General features: G+C 39.3%; 1 protein-coding gene across 1 annotated transcript in view; it reads left to right on the top strand.

Annotated features, from left to right (window-relative positions):
* Positions 1–22,814, top strand: part of ADARB2 (adenosine deaminase RNA specific B2 (inactive)) — a 599,017-nt gene that overhangs the window by 552,912 nt on the left and 23,291 nt on the right. Inside the window, exon 8 of the mRNA XM_070729429.1 lies at positions 19,356–19,524. Within this exon, the coding sequence (XP_070585530.1) occupies positions 19,356–19,524 (169 nt within the window). The remainder of the gene's footprint in view (positions 1–19,355; positions 19,525–22,814) is intronic.

Below are 22,814 nucleotides of genomic sequence, written 5' to 3'. Positions count from 1 at the left end.
CAGGTAGGTTTGTTGAGCTGTTTTTCACTCTCCCCAGGGTTTAGGGAAACCTCCTGAAACCTGGGGATGGTGGAAAATGCCTTCACAGGCCAATTGGAAGTTCAAAAATAAAAGGAATTGGAGCTCCCCTATGGATGAGTCCAACAGGCCTACCGGAAGTCAGGAGGAGGCTTCAGTGAGGCCGGGATGCCACAGTGGTTAGAGTACAGCACTGTAGGCTGCTTCAGCTAACTGTTAGCTGTAGTTCAGCAGTTCAAATCTCACCACCGCCTCAAGGTTGATTCAGCCTTCCATCCTTCCGAGGTGGGTAAAATGAGAACCCAGATTGTTGGGGGCAATATGCTGATTCTTTAAACACTTAGAGAGGGCTGTAAAAGCACTATGGAGCGGTATGTAAGTTTAAATGCTATTGCTAATGCTATTTACCTTCAGATGGTTGCATAATTAGCCTCCAATACTGCATTCTAACCAGTGGTAGTATTCAGCCAGTTCTATTCGGATTGGGCAAACTGGTAGTGCTTATTGTGGGTGGCCCTGCCCACCTACCCAGATGTAAGCACATCACATTTTTGAGGTTGTGCACATGAGCAGAAGGCTTTGCGCATGCGTAGTGGAGGCAAATGTATTCCCATTTGCGAACCGGTAGGGAACGTAAGTGAATACCACACTTGATTCTAACCACTCTGCCCCTACAGCTCTGGCAGGAAGGGAAGGAAGAAGGAGGGAGGGAGGGAAGGAAGGAAGGAAGGATGGATGGATGGAAGCAAGGAAGCAAAGAAGCAAAGAAGGAAGGAAGGAAGGAAGGAAGGAAGGAAGGAAGGAAGGAAGGAAGGAAGGAAGGAAGGAAGGAAGGAAGGAAGGAAGGAAGGAAGGTTACCTTTTTATTCATTCTACTTACCTTTTTGGTACTTTACTATCAGGGGGTTTCTTTGCATTTATTCTAGCCTTCTCTACCGCAATAATAAGAAAAAAAAATATCCTACTCTATTTTTTAAAAAAATTATATCAACAAGTATGTACCACAAGGACAGAACAAGACTGTAGACCATGGAGGCTATTGTTTTTAGTAATGGCAGTAATAGGAATAGTACATTTTTAGGCATTTTGTTGCTTTTTTGAAAAATAGGAAAAGTAGTTTTAGTTAAACACATCAAGAAGTTCATTCTGGCCTTCCAGTTTTTCATTTTCTTTGTTCTCCATCCATTTTTCTTCCATGGTTCTGCAATATTTGCTGACCTTAGATAGGTTGGCAAAGAAAATGAACACAAACCTGCCCTAGGCTGTTTCTCCTCTCTTCCCCCTGGGTGGCTTTTCTATCTTTTTGCTAACATGTTGTATTGCCTTGTGCCATTGACTTCCTGATAGCCCAACTCCTGTTTTATCCCACAGTCCCGTTAGGTCTGAAGCACACCATTTCATCTTCACAGCATGCAGCCTTCCTCCTGGTTGTCTATTAACCTACAGCTGTGCCAAAGTTGTGTTATAGACACATTCTCTGGTACTTCCATCTCAGCAGGATCGGCTTGCAGCACTGGCAGCTGGGTCATTGGGTTCATGCGTAATCTAGGAGTAAGAAACAGACACATCATTCCTCTCCCCCCCAATAAGAATTCAAGAAAAACATCCATTACCCTGCCATCTTTACTGGAAGAATATAAATCAAAGATAGGCAAGAGTTGTGCTTCTCCCACCCATTTCCAGGTCTATTCACAATGCAAATATTTTAGCCCAACCTAGCCTAAGGATTGGGGATGGTCAGAATTATACCTAATAAGATTGGGAATAATTGAATGATTCTAAATGTGAATAGTTATGTGTTCCCTAAAATTAACATTCCAAAAAGCAGGTCTGCTATCAGTAAACATGCACATTGCCTTAGACTTTAAATTATGGGGTGAAATTGCTTTAGAAAGAATAGGATTATTTGCAATGAAGGGTCATTTTAACTCTAATTCTTTAACATACCCTTTTCCATTTGTTCAATACACAAATACATAGGAAGAAAAATAGACACGGGGTAATATAAATGAGGGTGAAAGTGAACGTACAGGAGAGGATATATGAAAGGAAGAGAATATATAAGATAGGAGAAAGAAAGGAAAGACAATTGGACAGGGGACGAAAGGCACTCCAGTGCACTTATGTATGCCCCTTACTGGCCTCTTAGGAACCTGGAGAGGTCAATAGTGGAGAGTCTCAGGGAGAAGTGTTGGGGGTTAGGGGTTGACACAATTGAGTCCGGTAATGAGTTCCAAGCTTCGATAACTCGATTGTTGAAATCATATTTTTTACAGTCAAGTTTGGAGCGGTTTGTATTAAGTTTGAATCTGTTGCGTGCTCTTGTGTTATTGCGGTTGAAGCTGAAGTAGTCATTGACCGGTAGGACATTGCAGCATATGATCTTGTGGGCAATACTCAAATCGTGTTTTAGGCGCCGTAGTTCTAGGCTTTCTAGGCCCAGGATTGTTAGTCTATTTTCGTAGGATATCTTGTTTCGAGTGGAGAAGGGCTCTTCTGGTGAAATATCTTTGGACATTTTCAAGGGTGTTGATGTCTGAGATGTGGTATGGGTTCCAGACAGATGAGCAGTAGTCTAGTAAGGGTCTGGCAAAAGTTTTGTAGGCTCTTGTGAGTAGTGTGAGATTGCCTGAGCAGAAGCTGGACTGCTTGTAAATTCATTAAGCGAATAAAAATAAATTATTGAAAAGGAAGGATCAGGCCACATACCAGAACACTTCCTTGTCCCCCCCCCTCCAGAAATTGAGCAGGGCCATATAAACATCCTTTGCGAGGAAATAGGGAAATTATTCCTAACTCTTCCAAATTAATTGGTGACATTGGATGGGGGGCTGTCTCCTTGCAGGAGTCAGAAACATGATAATAGAGGAACATTGATACTTAACTCTAATTGTTTGTCTTGGTGCCCTGCAGAGCTGAAGTGTCAGCTTTGACGGTGCGTAATTTCAAGCCTGGGTGATGAAATGAAACAACATTTTAGACTCAAAAACTATACATGGGGCAGTTTCTTGTTAAATGTAGGAAGTTGTATAGAATACTTGCCAGATGGTCAACAGGCCTCTGCTTCAACTCTGCCAGTAACCAAGAGCATCTCATCTCCTGAGACAGTTTATTCTTCTACCAAGCAGCTTTTGCTTTGGAATAAGTTTTTCCTAAAGTTTGGTCAAAATCTGCTTCCTTGCAGTTTCCACCCATTAGTTCCAGTCCTGCTCTGCTTCCTTGTAGTTTCCATCCATTAGTTCTAGTCCTGTTCTCTCGAGTAACAAAGAACAAGTAGATTCCATCTTCTGCATGACAGATATTTGGAGACTTCTGTGTCCTTAATCTTTTGTTCTGAAGGTTGATATATCCCCAGATCTTTCATTTGTTTTTGCTAGGAGTTGGTTTCCAGACTCCTCAGTCTCCTGGTTGCCCTTCTTTTGACATGGTCCACTGAAAATTTTCAAGGACTATGTTTGGATATCAGCAGGCTATAACTTCCTGGGTTTTATGCTCTATCTCCTTCACATTCATCTGGTTCCTAATAGAAGAATTTTATGTAACTTTTCTACTAGCCATCTGGATCCAGTCTATAATTTACAGCATTGCTTTACAAGCCTGATACATTACTCCAAAATTTGATAAAAGTTATTTTCTTTGGGTAACAACCATAGTTCCCTCTAAGCTGAGCAGTGAGCAATCGCTCACTTAAAAATCATCATCAACTCAGAGTTTTCCAAACCTGTCCAGAAGCTGAGAGGGGAAGAGGGAGAGGGAAGGAGAGAGAGAGGAAGAGAGAGAAACAGATAGAAAAAAGAGAGGAAGGAAAAGAGAAAGAAAAAGAATGGGAGTAAGGAAGAGAGAAAGAAATTCAAAATCTAGTTTGAAACTAGCTCAACTATTTAAGTGGCATTTTGATATTGATAGAGTTGCCCTATTATGAGCTCACTGTTATAGACACAGAGTACAATATTTTATTTTGAAATTCTCTGAGGCAAAACAGGGTGGGGGTTTTATTTGTTTGTTTGTTTGTTTATTTATTATTTCTGTGCCGCCCAGTCCCAAAGGGACTGCCGCTCAGACACTATACTTTTCCACCCACCCCCCCAAAAAATTAGAGGGAACACTGGTAACAACACACAAAGACATTACCCAATCACAACAGGGACATTTTAACTGACTTAAAGTATTTGAGTAAAAAGAACTTTCTTATAAGTAGTATTGTGTAATAAAGGAAAACATTCAATGAGCACCAATTTAGAGCCTGGGATGTAAGCCTTAGAAGTTGTACAGCTGCTATCCTTGCCCAGTTGAAACATTCAGAAAGTTCTATTTAGCAATCTAATGTTTAGAAAGCTTTAAAAAGTTTCCATTCAATGTTTATTCTCTTGCCTTCTGGTGCTTTGCAAAATAAGTTGAGTCCCTCTTCATTATGGTGTCCCCTGGGGTCTTGGAACACTGCTATTGTGTCTCCCGTAGTCCTTCTTTTCATTAAACTAGACATACCCAGTTCCTGCAACCGTTCTTTGTATGTTTTAGCCTCCGTTCCCCTAATCATCTACATTGCTCAACTCTGCACTCAGATCCCTTAGTTTGTTTATGGAGCTTGATATTAGCCTTTCTTATTTTTAAATTTGCATGAACTACAATATAGGTAATCCTTGATTTATGACCACAACGGAACCCAAAAGTTCTGTTGCTAAGCAAGACAGTTGTTAAGTGGGTCATGCTTCATTTTATGACCTTTTGTGCCACATGATCTAAGTATTGCCCACAAGATCATATGCTGCAACATCCTGCCTGTCAACAACTACTTCAACTTCAACCGCAATAACACAAGAGCACGCAACAGGTTCAAACTTAATATCAACCGCTCCAAACTTGACTGTAAAAAATATGACTTTAGCAATCGAGTTGTTGAAGCGTGGAACTCATTACCAGACTTCGTGGTGTCAACCCCCAACCCCCAACATTTTTCCCTTAGACTTTCCACGATTGACCTCTCCAGATTCCTTAGAGGTCAGTAAGGGGCGAGCATAAGTGCACTAGTGTGCCTTCCGTCCCCTGTCCAATTGTCTCTCCTATATTTTATATATCTTTTCTCCCATCCATATATCCTTCCTCTACTCTTCATTGATGTATTCTATTCTCATATCTCTTCTTCTATCCCTTCCCTGATATTTACTGCTACACGTTTTTATTCTCCTTAACTTTCAATTTGTATTGGACAAAATAGATAGATAGATAGATAGATAGATAGATAGATAGATAGATAGATAGATAGATAGATAGATAGAGATAGATAGATAGATAGATAGATAGATAGATAGATAGATAGATAGATAGTTAAGCCAATGACTGCAGCTTTTAAGTTAATCATGTGGTTATTAGATTAATCTGGCTCCCCCATTATTCCGCTTGTCAGAAGTCAGCTGGGAAAATTACAAACAGTGATCACATGAACCTGAGATATTAGAACAATACATGCCAGTTGACAAATTGCCCAATTCTGATTGTGTGATCAAGGGCATGCTGCAATGGTCATACCTGTGAAAACTGATCATAAGTCACTTTTTTCAGTGCTGTCATAACTTCAAGTGGCCATTAAATGAATGTTGTACGTAAGTCAAGGACTACCTGTATTGGACTTTTGATTAGTACATTGGGTGATATGACAAGAAACTTCAATTCCCTTTAATGGTATATTATGCCAGCTTGGGTACTGTAAGCACATTGTCCAATTATTTTTGACTGAATTTTTGCATTTGAGTTTTAAATTTACTTAACCAAGAGTTCAAAGTCTTGATGGCTAAGTTGGAATTCTTTTGAACCTTGGCTTGAGATTCATGGTTTAATTAGGACATTGGTTGGAACCCTGACAATCCAGTATTGGAGAATAGGTAGGTCCAGATATTAAGAAATTTAAACAATAATTATGTTGTGTTTTATTGAACTCTTCAAATAATTTTTGAAAGGAGATAGCTTTAATTTTTGTTGTGGTGGTTGTTAACATTGTAAGAAATTATCTGTTCAGGTGAGCTACTTTGTGATTAAAAAGATGAAGATGAAGCTATATATTTTATATAAATTTAAATTTAAGGATAATCTTAAAGATTGAATTAATTTTATAACAGTAGTTATAATTATTCTATGGATTGTTTTTCCCCCTTTTTTTCTTTCTCCTTTTTTGTCATGTTTTGTTTATTTTAATCATGCTATTATTTCTTTTCATTCTGTGAGCATTTTCCCCTCAGGTGTCCATCCTTTTCCCTATGGGGCCTGCAGCACTTTCAAAATGGCGGCTCTCAAGTGTTAATTATAGATGAACTGTGCAATTAGTAATTAAAAATAATACTCTTGAAACCTTGAAGCTGTGCTTGTTTTGATTGGTATCTCTGAGCAAGCCACCTGTGCAGAATTTTGATTCCTCTGATTAATTTGCATTATTTCTACATCAACATTCAAACCTAAAGACAGGAAGAGCAACAGAAATGTTGTTTTACCCCTAAAGAGAAAAACTAAGGAGGATGAAAATATTAAGCCTTTTTGTTTGTGGCAAACACCTTTTTTATTTATTTATTTATTTAATTTATTTATTATTTAGATTTGTATGCCGCCCCTCTCCGCAGACTCGGGGCGGCTCACAGCAAGATACAGCAAATCATGACAAATCCAAATGAATTTAAAATATTTAAAAAGATTTAAAAAGAACCCCATTTATTAACAAACACACACACACAAACATACCATGCATAAATTGTACATGCCCGGGGGAGGTGTTTCAGTTCCCCCATGCCTGACGGCAAAGGTGGGTTTTAAGGAGTTTACGGAAGGCAGGGAGAGTAGGGGCAGTTCTAATCTTTGGGGGGAGTTGGTTCCAGAGAGTCGGGGCCGCCACAGAGAAGGCTCTTCCCCTGGGGCCCGCCAACCGACATTGTTTAGTTGACGGGACCCGGAGAAGGCCCACTCTGTGGGACCTAATCGGTCGCTGGGATTCGTGCGGCAGAAGGCGGTCTCGGAGATATTCTGGTCCAGTGCCATGAAGGTCTTTAAAGGTCATAACCAACACTTTGAATTGTGACCGGAAATTGATCGGCAGCCAATGCAGACTGCGGAGTGATGGCGAAACATGGGCATACCTAGGTAAGCCCATGACTGCTCTCACAGCTGCATTCTGCACGATCTTTTTTCCCCTTTTTATATCAAGGATGGGAGAAAAGGGAAGGATAGATACTCAAACAAAAAATATTCTACATTTAATAATGCTCTGCTTTTGAAATAACCGTATCAGAAGTTTGCAGTGCCTTATTTTATAGAGGCTGATTTCGTTTCTCAGGGCTGCAAATGTCCACACACATTGGCCAAATGGTTGCATAGAAGCTCTTGGCCTAATTTTATAACCATCTTGAAGCTATTAAATATTTGGCAAGAGATGCTGGTGCTTCCTCCTGGCAGCATGCTTGGTTGGATAAAAATAGCAAAAATGAACCAGCACTACCTCCTGTTTTTCAAACATAGATCTAGCGCTGTTTCAATAGAATGCTAAACTTTTGTATATTAGGACCCTGTCCAAGAGCTTGCAAGTTGAAAAGTGCTCTCTATAATTACAGGCATTGACCATGCTGTTTTTATTTATTTATTTTTATTTATTTATTTTGTCAAATGTATTTGTAATATACATAGATATACAATGGTTATCCGGAAAGATTACAAGGCATGTAGCTCTTGCGGGGAATGTTCGCGGGGGAAGCTGGTATTACTATCGGGTAGCGGAAAGCCAGCGGAAGAGAACGACCAGTGCCGGTGGTCAGTAGATCATTGTGGTGAAGGTTAGAGATGAGCATCCTCATTCCGTTTCCCTGCAAGTGTGGATTTTGGATATTTTGGATATTAATTTTCTCTGTTCTACCCGTGTTTCCCCGAAAGTAAGACAGTGTCTTACTTTCTTTTTATCCCCAAAAGCCCCACTATGTCTTACTTTTGGGGTATGTCTTATATTGGGGAAAAAATTGTCAAATTTTTTGTTTTAACCATAAAATTAACATTTATTAACAACCTGAACAGTATTGTATTCACCACAAAACAGCAGATGATACCCCAGTATGCCAGTGTGTATGTTTTACTGATGTATGATTAATACTGTGCATTACCGCATTTTAAGCAGGAGGCGGCAGTGACAAGTGCAGGGGACGGCGCAGTGACGTATGGAGAGGGGGACGGCGCGGTGACGTATGGAGAGGGGGGCGGCGCGGAAGTGGGCAGGAGGCGGCGCTCATTAAGATCAGAGGGAGGTGGCAGACGTGGCGACGTATGGAGAGGGGGACGGTGCGGACATGGGCAGGAGGCGGCGCGCAGCTAGATGAGAGGGAGGCGGCAATATGTCTTACTTTCGGGGTATGGCTTATATTAGCCGACCCCCCTGAAACCCCCGATATGTCTTACAATCGGGGGTGTCTTACTATCGGGGAAACAGGGTATTTCCATTTACCCTAATATAGGCCATATTATCCTTATAAATTTCTTTTATAATTTGACAGAAATTTTCTCCCATATTTAATTCCTTACAAAGTTGAAACAGGTAATTATGAATTATGAAGTGCACACTGTAACACGCTACCTGAATGCTAAGCGAGTCTGCGGAGAGGGGCGGCATACAAATCCAATAAATAAAATAAATAAAAATAAAATAATAAAAATAAGCTGCTGCAGTGGATGCTCAGGATGCTTACTGAAATGCACAAAATCGTCCATGAATTTTTTGACTATTTTGAGATTGAAGCTTTTCTCAACTGTTTAGTGACAGGAGATGAATCTTGGGCTTATCACCATACTCTAGAGAGCAAATGTCAATCAATGCAGTGGTGCCATGCCCATACCGTGTGCAGAAGCAAATAACCATTCCAAAACACAGACACACCTTTGTCTCTGCACACGATTCTACCTGTACAGCTGCAGTAGCAGAATTATGTTGGACTCCGCTAGCACTCAGAGCCACGGGGGTGAGCACACGTCACTTAGCAGCCCACCTCTGGCTGCATCCTTCCAATTCTTTTTTAAATGTGGTGATAAACTCAGAGACCAGTACATAAGGGGAAAAATGACAGATAGCTTCTCCCCCTCCTCGCCCCCTTGACAGGGGGAAAAAAGGCAAGATGCAGTGAAGTGAGAAAAAGAAAATGAACTTCTGAGTCAGCCACATGTGAATTTCAGACAGGTTTTTACTCATATGATTCTGTTTAATCACCATTCATTTCCAGGATTTTTTTTTTTTTAAAAAACGGGGAAAAATTTAATTTTCCTTTTACTAAAAATGCATTGTCTGTCATGGTTAAAAAATAAAAAAGGCTGACTCGCTGCAGATTATTACAGGAATAATTGAACTGACTGTGTACTGCGTTTTTAAGGGGTGGATTTATCTCTATACATTTAAAGTATTTCGCTGATATTAGTAATTTGGCACTTTTTCTTTGTCCCTTCATCTTTCTCTGAAACTCCGAGCAGTAATTTATACATTTAAGGTCTAGTCAGGCATACACCATAAACTTATACCAAATGATTTTTAAATTGGTCTTCTCTAATGCTTAGGTCAGACTAACACCTGGTTTCGGATAAAGTCATATCTTTGGCTCTGCTTTTCTCTGCTTCTCCCTCCTTTTTTTCTTCTTCTCCCCACCACCCATCATTAGTGAAGATAATTAAGAGGGATCATAAATCACGCAAAAATCACAAAAATTCAGACCTTCGTTGAGGTCCAAATCAATCTCACAATTTTTTATATTTTTTTTTTGCAGAAACAAGCATAGGGAGCTCAGAACCTCTGAATAAGCAGCAATGATAAAGCTCCAGACATCTTTGAAAAATATCTTTTGGAACAAACTCCCTCAAAATAATTATTGCAAAAGAAATGGAGCTCTCATTAAGTGCAAATGGTCTATTAGTCAGAATTGGATTATTTAGTAACATGTGTTTGGTGCATCTCTGCAGTTCTGCTGAATTATTTACTCATATCCAAATCGGTTGTATCGGTTCAACTGCTGGTGAATCTCAATAATTTGAACTGCCTAGAATTATGGGGAAAAGGGGACAGGTAGTGAAATCCACCTATCTCTTCCATTTTCCCACAATTTTAACCAAATCAGGGTGCCTATACATTTCTGAATCCTATCTTGGTATGCAGTATGCATTACATCAGTAGCACCCAACTGACAGAACCAAGCTCTCTTTCCAGTTTAAGTTGATCCTTTGAGCTAGTACCCTCAGTTCATAATTTAATTATTAGCTGGTCTATTCCCATTTCAAGTGTAGAGAAGGAGTAGGATAGAAACATAGAAACATAGAAGATTGACGGCAGAAAAAGACCTCCTGGTCCATCTAGTCTGCCCTTATACTATTTCCTTTATTTTATCTTAGGGTGGATATATGTTTATCCCAGGCATGTTTAAATTCAGTTGCTGTGGATTGACCAACCACGTCTGCTGGAAGTTTGCTCCAAACATCTACTACTCTTTCAGAAAAATAATACAGTATTTTCTCACATTGCTTCTTATCTTTCCCCCAACTAGCCTCAGATTGTGTCCCCTTGTTCTTGTGTTCACTTTCCTATTAAAAACACTTCCCTCCTGAACCTTATTTAACCCTTTAACATATTTAAATGTTTTGATCATGTCCCCCCTTTTTCTTCTGTCCTCCAGACTATACAGATTGAGTTCATTAAGTCTTTCCTGATAAGTTTCATGCTTAAGACCTTCCACCATTTTTGTAGCCCGCCTTTGGACCCATTCAATTTTATCAATATCTTTTTGTAGGTGAGGTCTCCAGAACTGAACACAGTATTCCAAATGTGGTCTCATCAGCACGTTATACAGCAGGATCACAATCTCCCTCTTCCTGCTTGTTATACCTCTAGCTATGCAGCCAAGGATAGATTCCAGATCCTGACTCATCCTCACCAATGACATGTTACAGGCAGTAATGGGCAGGCAAAATTTTAACTGCCACACTGTGGGTGTGGCTTAATTTGTGGGTGTGGCTTAATGGTCATGTGACTGGGTAGGAGTGGCTTGCCAGCCATGTGACCAGGTAGGAGTGACTTGAACGATCATCGTCCAAGTGAACTTTTAAATCCTCGACTTACAACCTTACCAGTGACACTTGCTGAGCTGATAATTTGCTTCATGTTTCCCGCACTCTCCTTCCTGGGTCAGCCCCATGTGTCAGGCTGGGTAGCTAGGCAAACAGGTGGTACCAGAAGCATAAATGCTGCCAGCGGCACTTCCACCCATGCCTTCTGCTTGTACTTCAGGCGGGAGGTGGCTGCATGAGGCAGAGGGGAGCTAGGCAGGAGAGAGGGAAGCTCATCCAAGGCCAGGAAGGAGGAAAGAGGAAAAAAGCAAGGAGCGTAGATGCAGCAGCAGCAGCAGCAGGGGAAAAAGGAGTGTCAAGCCGAGACTGGTAATCCAGGAAGCGACAGCCGCCGATCAGCTGGAGCTGCACACGCATCTTCATTTCCACTGGTGGAACTTCTGCCTGCTGTCCACCCCTGGTTACAGGTCATTAGTAGAGCAAGACATCAGCCAGAAAAAGGGAAGAAATATTTAAAAATATAAAAACTGAAGACAGCTGTCTCTGTGCTCGATAAACCTTTTAAAAAAAGATTAGGGAGGGATCATTGTGTTGCAATAGGTGGACCTGAGGATGATCTCCTAGTCCAGTGATGGCAAACCTATGGCATGGGTGTCACAAGTGGCACACAGAGCCTTATCTGCTGGCACATGGGCCATTACCCTAGCTGAGCTCCAATGTGCATGTGCATGCCCACCAGCTGATTTTTGGCTTGCCTGGAGGATCTGGGAGAGTATTGGGCTTCCAAAGAGTCTCCAGGGGATGGGGAGGACATTTTTAACCTCCACAGGGTTCCAGAGAATCCTCTGGAGCCTTGAGAGCATGAAAAATGGGCCTATCGGACCCAAAAGAGGTTGGGTGTGGGCTGTTTCAAGCCTCCAGAGAGGGACAGAAAGGCCATTTTCGCCATCCCCAGGCATTGAATTATGGATGTGGGCACTCGTGCGTGCACGATAGCACATGAACATGTACTCTTGGCCCCCAAGGAAAAAAAGGTTCGCCATCACTGTCCTAGTCATCACATGCAGAAGATATAAGTTCTAGATTGTCTATGTCTCTCCTATAATTCTCTCTATATCTCTCTCCTATTCCTATATCTTTTCTTCTACTCTTTCATTGATATATCTTATACCTATATCTTTTCTTCTACTCTATCATTGATATATTTTACTATGAGCATATTATGTAACCTTCATTATGTTTTGGACAAAATAAATAAAAATAGATAGATAGATAGATAGATAGATAGATAGATAGATAGATAGATAGATAGATAGATAGATAGATAGATAGATAGATAGATGTTATATATCTATACATTTTTAGGCAATAGTCTACATTTACCCAATCATTTTTCAACTGCAGAACTTCTGAAAATTAAAAATTTTGCTTATGATTCCATATCTGCAGTTCAAGCATTGCTCCTTACCTGTATGTAATCTTTAGACTTGTGTATCAAGATCCCAAGTCAGATGCCTTTCAAACAGCTGCAGTGTTTTCCCAGCTGCAAAAATAATTGCAATTCCCAATGGCTCTCTTCTCTAATATTTGTATGAAATCATGTTAAAAGGCTTGGCAGCAAGGCTTGATGCTAAAGTTGCATCTATGAACTGCCAACATGAAATAACCTTTTTAAAAACATTTTAATTAAAAATTATGGACACTGCAAGATTATGACCTCCCACAATACTTTGTGCTTTCTCTTAAGAGATTTCTCTATTTCTGTGAGAAAATGTGAAATTTTGGAGATAAGATTATGCAAAGATGTTAATACTATCTTTTATAGGCTTTCCATATTTGTTTTAATTCTTTGTTTATTATGGTGGTGCTGAGAATCAGATTCCTTGATTGCACCTGAAAATGTGCCATCTTTCATATTAAACAGGGGCCTAATCTCAGGACAGATTTGGAGCTTGAAAAATGTTGAATTCTTTTCAACCAGATAGGGGGTTTTTTTAATGAAAGAATAAATATGAGGTATGAAAATGGAGGATTCAGATATTTCTGAATAGGCCTAAAATAGAAGTGAATTTGAAAAATGTCAGACAAAAGTATGTCTGAATCAAGTTTGCATTTGGCAATTATAATTGTCAGTGTACCTCTGCTCGGGCTTTGATTCTTGGCAGCTAACATTTATTTAGTATAATCAAAGCCATGTAAATTACAGTATGTGCAATTGGTTCCAGAATTGCTGGCATTTTCAGACAGCGTCTTTTTTTTAATGCACGCTCACATCTGCCCTCTCTACAATTTCTGCTTTTCAAGCTTTGAAATACAGAATTGAAGGCAGGGTTCCAGGTAACAATCTGAGATACAAAATTTGAAGAGTAGTTCAGTGTGACAAAGGGGAAAACAGCTTGAAGGCCAATATTCTGGGTGTGTGTTGATAAGGATGAAACAAACAAAAAATTAAGCAAGCCATTGAAACATCTGATCATTTTCCAGCTCAGCCAATTCAGATTTTCACAACTCAGGTATGTGTGGGAAAGTAATGTGGAAGACAGTGAAGGGCTACAAAAAAATGTACTACCACACTGTGGGTGTGGCTTATTTTGTCGGTGTGGCTGGCAGGGTATGTGATCAGCACCTGAAATAGGTACATCATTTTGGGAACTATCATCATTTTTAAAGCTCTTATTTTAGAGATTCTCCTTAACTTTTTCTCTTCCCAGCTCCTCATCTGTTTCAACATTTCCTCCATATTAATCTATAATTCACCTCCTCAATTTTCGCTGGGTTTCTCAATAACCAAATTCCCAAATATTTGATTTTTATTTCCAATTCTGCCTATAGTGGGGCATGATCTGATAACCAAATACTTTTAATATCTACTTTTTAAAATTGTATGCCCATTCATTAATATATAATCTATTCAGCTAAATGTATGATATCTTGCTGAATAATATGTACTTCTGTTTGCAATATCTGCATGAAGATCCACCATATTAAGTCTATTTAAATGTAACATCCTACTGTTTCCAGTCCCATTTGTTAATTGCATATTAAAATCTCCTGCCAAAATAGTTGAGCCCTCCATAAAATTGTCTAACTTCCTCTTAGTATTTATTATAAATTGTTTTGTTTTCACATTTGGGGCATAAATTGCTGCTAATGTCAACATCTTTTGACTAATTTTCCCTTTAACAAATATCCACCTTCCTTCTCTGTCTTTCTGAACTCCAACCTCTACTATTTTGCATTCCTCTAGATTCATACACCCATTTCCAATTTCTATCATTAATCAATTTATCCCTTCCTCCTCGTCTTTTATGTGTTTCTGTCAAAATCATAATATCCACCTTATGTTGCTTAGCCATACTTAATATCCTAAAACGTTTCAAATCTGATCCCAAATCATTCACATTTAAAACCATTATCTTACAATCAATCATAATATACCAAAATAACCCTTTTCCCCTCTTGTTTTGCCCTTGGTTTAATTTTTTCCCGTTTCCTTACCCTGTCACACACACACCCAATGTGCCTTACCCCATGCTCCCCCCACCAAGGGGGGAAGGACAAGAAAAACCCTTGTCCAATTATGAGGCACATTCTCTTGATTGCGTTCCCACGCTACTGAGCTCCTCTTTCAACCACTTTTAATTGTAATAAAAGAAAAATATTCCCCTCCCACCCTCCTTTCTCCTTTAACTTACTTAACCCTTTTTTTCCCTTAAACCTCCCCCATCGAATAATAGATACACAAGAATCCAAAAACATCTCCAAGAAAAAAATTCAAAAAGACAAGGAGAGCCAACAAGGTCACTTTTTAGCTTTCTTCTCACACTGACCTCGTGTTTTTCTCTGCTCTCTTCTAATGGCCTCCACCTGTCCAGTTAACTCCTTCAGCTGCTTTTCCATTTGTCTTTCCTCCTCGTCTGGGGTATTACGGCCGTCAAAGAAATCTTCTCCTTCCTCTGCTTCTTTTGTGTCACCCATAGTTCCTTATGCTCCAGCTTCTTCAAACTTGATCCCCAGTTGATCCAATAATGCCTTTCCCTCCTCCAATGTACGTGCCCTGTACATTTTATTTTCTTGGAACACCAAAATAGCAGCTGGAAACCCCCAAGTAAACCTTTTTCCACTTTGATATAAACGGCTTGAAATTGGGCTTTAAGGCAGCTCTAGCTCTCAAGGTTTCCCAAGAGAGATCCCTCAGAACTCTTATCTCATTTCTATCTTGTTTAAAGCAGACAGAACTTTTCAAAGACTTGTAAACAATCTCCGCTTTTTTTTTCACTGACCCTATTTCTCCGTGGAGCAGCCCAATGGACACGTAATATATCATCACAGCCGACTTGAACACCAGCATGCTTATTTATCCAAGCAGATACTGCTTCAACTTAGTTTGAACCTGAAGCAAAATCTGATCTGAACCCACGCAGATGTAAATTTCTTCTCCTTTGACGGTCCTCCAGATTAATGATTCTATAATTCATTTGTTTAATTAATTCATCATGATCCTTCACTTGTTTTTCCACTTTCTGTATCTTTCCAGCTGAAAACTCTGCCTCCTTTTTAATCAATTTAACTTCTGAAGTCAGATTTCTAATTGTTGACTCCACTGTAAAAAATCTCTGCTCAAATCCTGAACAAATGTCCAACAATTTATCCAGCTTTTTTTCGATATTCACTAAGCTTGATTCTGCCCCTCCCTCCGCCATTTTAAGATTTATTGTACTCAATTATCACTCCCTCGTTATAGCGAAAGAATCTCCGTCTTTCCTTAAAACCGTAAATCTTTAAATTATCTTTGATGTCTGTGGATTCTTTTTCCTTCTGTTCTTCTTCAAGAAGGATTTATAGTATTTTTAAGGGAGAGATTTCCCTTTACATAATAAATTAGTCTGGAGCTCAAGGTGGAGCACCTAGAATTCAATTCGGCACATGCGCAATCAATAGTGATCTTATTGTTGATGTTAGTTGTGACGTCATGTCTGACTCATCATGACCCCATGGATAACATTTCTTCAGGTTTCCTGTCCTCTATCATCCCCGGTCCATTTAAGCTCATGCCAAGTGCTTCAGTGACTCCCTCCAGTCATCCCATTCACTGTTGTCCTCTTCTTCTTTTGTCCTCAATCTTTCCCAGCATTAGGCTTTTCTCCAGCGAGTCCTTCCTTCTCATTAAGTGGCCAAACTACAGTAGTACGTCTACTTAATATCAGAAGTGGTTGATGATGAGGAAGTAAGGGGTGTGCATTCCTAGTCTTGGTTGAATGAGAGTTGGTTTTGGTTGGAGATGGACAGGTAGTTAGGATGGATTTGAGCAGTAGTTATTTGAGGGTTGAGGTTTATGTTGGGTTGTTCTTGGTTGACGGTGGATTATATGCTGGGATGGTTTTGGATGAAGGAGTTTGGAGGGTTGGATGGTGTTCTGTCTGGGTTTTCCCAGACCTCAACACCAACTGAAAAAACAGCCAGACACTCTGGTAAAAGCCAAAAGTATTTTATAGCTGGAAAAAATAAGCACAAAGGAAAACCTGTCTTCACAACAGACAGGCTATAATACGTTACAGCAGGGTCCTGATGTCCAGTCAATACCACAAGCTTCTTGCTGCCCCCCCCCCCCAAGGTTTCAATAGTCCAAGGCACAAACCAGGATTGTAAGCCACCAAAGTTCACAGACAGGTCTCACGAATCTCCAAGATAAAACTCCACAAGCCAGGAAGGGTGGGTCCGCCTTTTATCCTTTCCCAAGAGCACCACACCCAAACCCAGCTGTGACCTCTAATGCTGGAAATACTTAGCCAATTGAGTCCGTCTCTGATTAGCTCTCCTTTGTCGCATATCTATGATGTCTTGAGCATTTTCCCCTAAGGAATCCAGGCTGCTTGCTGGGGAGAGCTCCCCCTGGTGGGACTCTGGCTGTCCTTCTTCTTCAGCCTGGGATTCCTCTTCCTCGTCAGTCTGCACCTCCTGTTCCTCAGCCTCTCCCTCTGAGCTGGAAACCGACAGAAGGTCAGCCATTCCCGGAGGGGTCCCAGACTGAACCACAACAGATGGTGGGATGTGGGTCTTGGTTTGATGCAGCCAGCTCGGTAGTCGATGTATAGGTTCTAGTCATAAGCATTCAAAAAAGACAACTACACAATACAAATAATTAATAGATCAGGATAGGACAAGTTGATCACTATCTATGGCTTTCTTAGCAGATGGAGATCCACTAGTCAAGCTCACAGCATTACTACGCTGGAAATTGAAGATATTTTTTACCTTCTAATTAAAAGGTTTTTTCCCAATTCCCTTAGGGTTTAAGCCACAGGAATTCTTATTAGACTGACAATCATCTAAAATGTTCTTCTTCTATAAAACACAAATAATGGCATGCTACTTTGTTTTAGAAGTATGAATAATATAACAGACTAGAATGATGCATTGTGTATGTATGTAAAAATTGATTTATGCTTAATAATTAAATTGCAAATAGCATTTGCTAATCCTTAACTACAGAAGAGGGTGATGACCAGATCTGAGCTGACAGAGAAGTTAACAGAACTGAATTGACTTGACTGTTCCACATGAATTTGTTCTTAATAATCCCAAGTTACTAAAGCAATTTATTTTTTCCCAATTACCTTTTTTCTCTTGTAAATCATTTGTTGGCATCATTCAGAGTCAATCAATTGCTTCAATTCTTGCTAACATTTCCTTAAAAATACACTATAACAAAGCCCAAAATTAGGGGGGTGGGGGATAGAAGAAAGACAGCAATATAGCTGAGGGATAAATTCAATAAAAACCACTTTTTTGCTCAATGCTTTGACAAAAGCCATGATTTTCTAACTCTGGGGTAAGGGTTCTTTCTTTTTTTAATGACACAGCTTCATGAATACATTTTAATGTAGTGGGAATTTCTTCCATGTATTCAGGACTGCATCCTTAAAATACCATGCTAAGAGCTTAGAAGGGCTTTTGAAGATGTTCTATAAATTAAGCTTGTGCAGATAAAAGGTTAATTCAAAACCATTATATTGCCCCTCATTTGAAGATGCTAATGCTTTCCTAAGAAATTCTTATTGCTGGCATCCCAGAAAGATGGATTGTCAAAGAATGGCATTTTTCATAGTAGTCTGCTTAATATTGTGGTTATTTGATACAATCTTTCTGTTAGCATTGCAGAAATTTGAAATAAAACTGGAAATTGAACAGAGAATTTTGCTTCATGACTTATTCAGAAACCAGCCTTCTATCTTTACTGGAATTTACTATTAGATATGTTCTGCCGGGCTCTCTGGTAGAATCCTCCCAAAAATTCACAGGTACAAATTTCAGACACACACAAACGTTTGAAAATTCAAAACAATGTTCTTTATAATGAAAATTCACTTAAACCAAGCCCTCTTTTGGTATAGCAAAGAGCACTCGTCTCCAAACAAACTGGTAATTTGTACAAGTCCCTTATCAGTTCTGTGATACTTAGCTTGCAGCTGTGAGGCAATTCACAGTCCTTCTTCTTTCACAAAATGAAACACACTTTGCTCTGGTTTAGTTTCAAGGCGGGGGAAAATCAGCACACAAAAAGTCAAAGCCAGTAAAGCAGTCACGAAACACAACGATCAGATAATCCTCCACAATGGCCAAACCCACAGGCTGCTATTTATAGCAGCCTCACTAATTACCATAGCCCCACCCAACCACAGGTGGCCTCATTTTATTTGATAATAATCTCTCAGTTGTTGTTGCCTATGCATCGCTCTCCGCATGCATGGCTGTATTATTAACTCTTGTTCTGAATCCAAGGAAAAGCTAGACAATTGATCTCCTTCTGAGCTGTCTGCCACACTCTCCTCCTTCCTGTCACTCATGTCTTCTTGGTCAGAGGAGCCTTCATCATCAGATTCCACCGGGGGCAAAACAGGCCTGCAGCATGTGGATGTCTCCCCCACATCCACAGTCCTTGGGGCAGGAGCAGGGCCAGAGCTAACCACAACAAGGTAGATGTTAAGAGACAAAATTGTCTTACATTTGGAGATTTTAGAAAATGGAATAGAATTCTTTATTGGCCAAGTGTGATTGGACACACAAGGAATTTGTCTTGGTGCGTATGCTCCCAGTGTACATAAAAGAAAAAGATACATTTGTCAAGAATCATGTGGTACAACACTTAATGATTGTCATAGGGGTCAAATAAGCAATGAGAGAAATTATCAATATTAATTTTAAAATATGCAAATGATAATCCTGTTGTTATTTTCTCAGTGCCCAGTTTTGTTTTCTTTTTCTTTTTATCCTAGTGAATAGTGTTAAACACATAGTAAGAAAGTATCGTGGGCATCTTCGAACGAAGATTGAATCTGGAGAAGGAACCATTCCAGCTCGATGTACCAATGGAATCCAGACATGGGATGGCATGTTGTTGGGGGAACAGCTGATTACAATGTCTTGCACGGACAAAATTGCCAGGTAATATTTTAATGAAACTGAATAGTTGGAAGCAGTGAACGTTGAAATTATATTAATTAAATAAATCCTAAGAAACTTTAGTGTGTGTGTATCTACTGTATGTCTACACACACACACACACACACACATACACCATATTTTATAGCAATTGTATCACAACTAATATGCTTTTTATAGTCAGTAATGTATTTTTTCCTTAGGAGCAAGATCACCTGTGCTTTTCCGGCTCATTTGAACTTTTTATATTCTGAATTGCCATCCAAAGAGTCAGTGAAACAAGTTGTGTAGTCTCTATGCATTGTAGACATTTCTGATGGCTGTTTTAGAATGCACCCAACACTATGGGCCGGTACAGAAATATGGACCACTTGACAACATGTCCCCCAAAGAAATTGCTCAGAATTAGATGACCTTATAGGTGTAACTGCAAAACTGTATTAAACTGTGATAAATCTATGCTGAAACAGAGGAAGGTCATCTATCCAGGCCAAGTGATAGAAAGTAAACTATCCCCTCTCCCATCCTCATGAGAAAAAAAAACTATAAAAAGTTTCCATGGAACAAAACATGGAACAGCATGAGCTGTGGTGACACAGTGGTTAGAATGCAGTATTGCAGGCTACTTCTGCTAGCTGCCGGCTACCTGCAATTTGGCAAATGGATTCTCCCCAGTCTCAAGGTTGACTCAGCTTTCCACGGTGGGTAAAATGAGGACTCAAATTGTTGGAGGCAATTATGCTGACTCTGTAAACTTCTTAGAGAGAGCTGTAAAGCACTGTAAAGTGGTATATAAGTCATTATATGAGCCAGGGTGGCGCAGCAGGTAGCGTGCTGTACTGCAGGCCACTGAAGCTGACTATAGATCTGAAGGTCAGCGGTTCAAATCTCATCACCGGCTCAAGGTTGACTCAGCCTTCCATCCTTCCGAGGTGGGTAAAATGAGGACCCAGATTGTGGGGGCAATATGCTGGCTCTGTTAAGAAGCGCTATTGCTAACATGTTGTAAGCCGCCCTAAGTCTAAGGAGAAGGGCGGCATAAAAATTGAATGAATGAATGAATGAATGAATAAATGAATAAATAAATAAATAAATAAATAATGAATCACAGCCATAGAAAAGATCTGTTGCCTACTTAAATATGTGTTTGCTATGAAGATTTCTTGCTTATCTAACTAAGTAATGTGTTTCTGAGCAATAAAAACCCATTGCATCTCTTAGTCCAATGGGAAAAAAAATGAATTTTACCTGATTTTGTTTCAGGTGCTCTGAATGCTCCTTCTGGTTCAATAGTGGATACTTACTTGTTTCTGCAGATGACATTAATTCTAAAACAACAGGCCACAAATTTGAAGCAGCAATATCAATAGCATTTAAACTTATTTGGGTCCTCATTTTACCCACCTCGGAAAATGGAAGGCTGAGTCAACCTTGAGCCGGTGGTGAGATTTGAACTACTGAACTACAGCTAGCAGTTAGCTGAAATAGCCTGCGGTGCTGCAGTCTAACCACTATGCCACCCTGGCTCTAGTACCCAATTTATAAATGACATCTTGGAATATATAGTTCTTTGGCAATAATGTAAAGGCATGAAAGCTGGCTGCATGACTTCGGATCAATCTCTAGGCGATTGTGAATTCTAGTCCTGTTAAGGCATGAAAACCAACTACATGACTATTGGCCATACTCTGTCTTTTGGCCCAATTCAACTAACAGAGTTGTGGAGAAAATTGAAATTAGGTAAAGTGTTTCACCCCATCCCACCCCATTCGGTGGGGCAAGTCTATCAGGACAACCTAGTCTACCCAATTATGGGATGGAGCATACAGCTTCTGTTTCCGCCTTTCAGACCCAATCCAGGGGCCTTCACAGGCAGTCACTTTCACGACAAATTGTTTTTGTGTTAAATCTATGTTTTACTGACTAGGGTATGGCTAGCTGATAAGAGATAAAAAGCTTGAAATAAATCTATACTACTTTCCCTTTATTTATTTATTTATTTATTTATTTATTTATTTATTTGTAAATTTAAACATAAATTTAACACTAGAAATTACACTTGCTGTCTTGAATTATTTATAATAATAATAATAATAATTTATAAAAATAATAAGGGCAAGGCAAGTTTAAAAGTCTAAAATATATAAATAACCAACCACATACATGTATAGGTTTAATTTTTATTTATATATTTACTACAATTATACAATTTACAATAAGGTAATGAGATTCAATAAATGGTGTTACACTGCTTCAGTGAGGAAAAATTCCTTTATTATTTCCTCCATTAGACTTCATCCAGATAGGGCTAAATTAACAATTTGGGTGGGGCACTTATGTTCATGCCTTAAGTTCTGCGCAGAACAGAGTAGTGATGCATTACAGAAAATTATTTTGCTGTAAGCAGCACAAAAGTATTTATTTTTAAAGTTTGTAAAAGTTTAAAAATAATAATCTGCTTAAGATAAATGGTGTTGCCCAATCAGAATATGTCTTCACCTAATAGATACAACTCTAACAATTATGCAGGAATCTAATGACACCGCATCAAAATAATGGAGCACATAGGTAATGAAACAATCTCAAAATAATGGCATTAGATCAACATTTTCTCTAGCATTTAATCAGGGATAGTAAGGAAGAAACATCTCACTGTTTCTGAATATAACCCAACTTTTAAAATGAGATTTCAGGAGGAAGAGGATAACTAAATCAATTATAGCTTCCCTGACAAAATGTTGCTGTCTCTGTTTTTCTCTGTGTCAATACATAATAAATTAAATATCAACTCAAGAATTAGATTATATTTTAATATTGATGAAAAAGTCAATTTCAGTACTGAGTGTATAAAGCTGCATTTTCTTCAACTAATGAAAATCAGATGAGAACTTGAACTACAGACTGCTGCAAAATACTGTGGTATATTATCACGCTCGATTCCAGGATCAAAATACAATCCTCCAACTTAATATTCCAAAAATCTAATGGTTAATACATTTATTTATTAATTACATATTAATATAATCATGCCATGGGTCTTTTTAGACAGTTCTACAGCTTTAAAATTAGAGAAGAAATGGCTTACAGTTGAGGTTATTCTTATATTGTGGTTTCTCTTCAGTTTGTATAAATCTCAACTTTTTTTCAGGATTCTGTTCATTATCCCTATTTACTGGAAATTACTACATTTAGCAGGATCCGATGGCTCAGTGGCTAAGACACTGAGCTTCTTCATTGAAAGGTCAGCAGTTCAGTGGTTCGAATCCCTAGTGCTGCGTAAAGGGATGAGCTCC

This window comes from Erythrolamprus reginae, chromosome Z, assembly GCF_031021105.1.
Source record: "Erythrolamprus reginae isolate rEryReg1 chromosome Z, rEryReg1.hap1, whole genome shotgun sequence".
NCBI lineage: Eukaryota > Metazoa > Chordata > Lepidosauria > Squamata > Dipsadidae > Erythrolamprus > Erythrolamprus reginae.
Note: the sequence above shows the minus strand (reverse complement) of the source record. Positions and strands in the feature narration are given on the sequence as shown.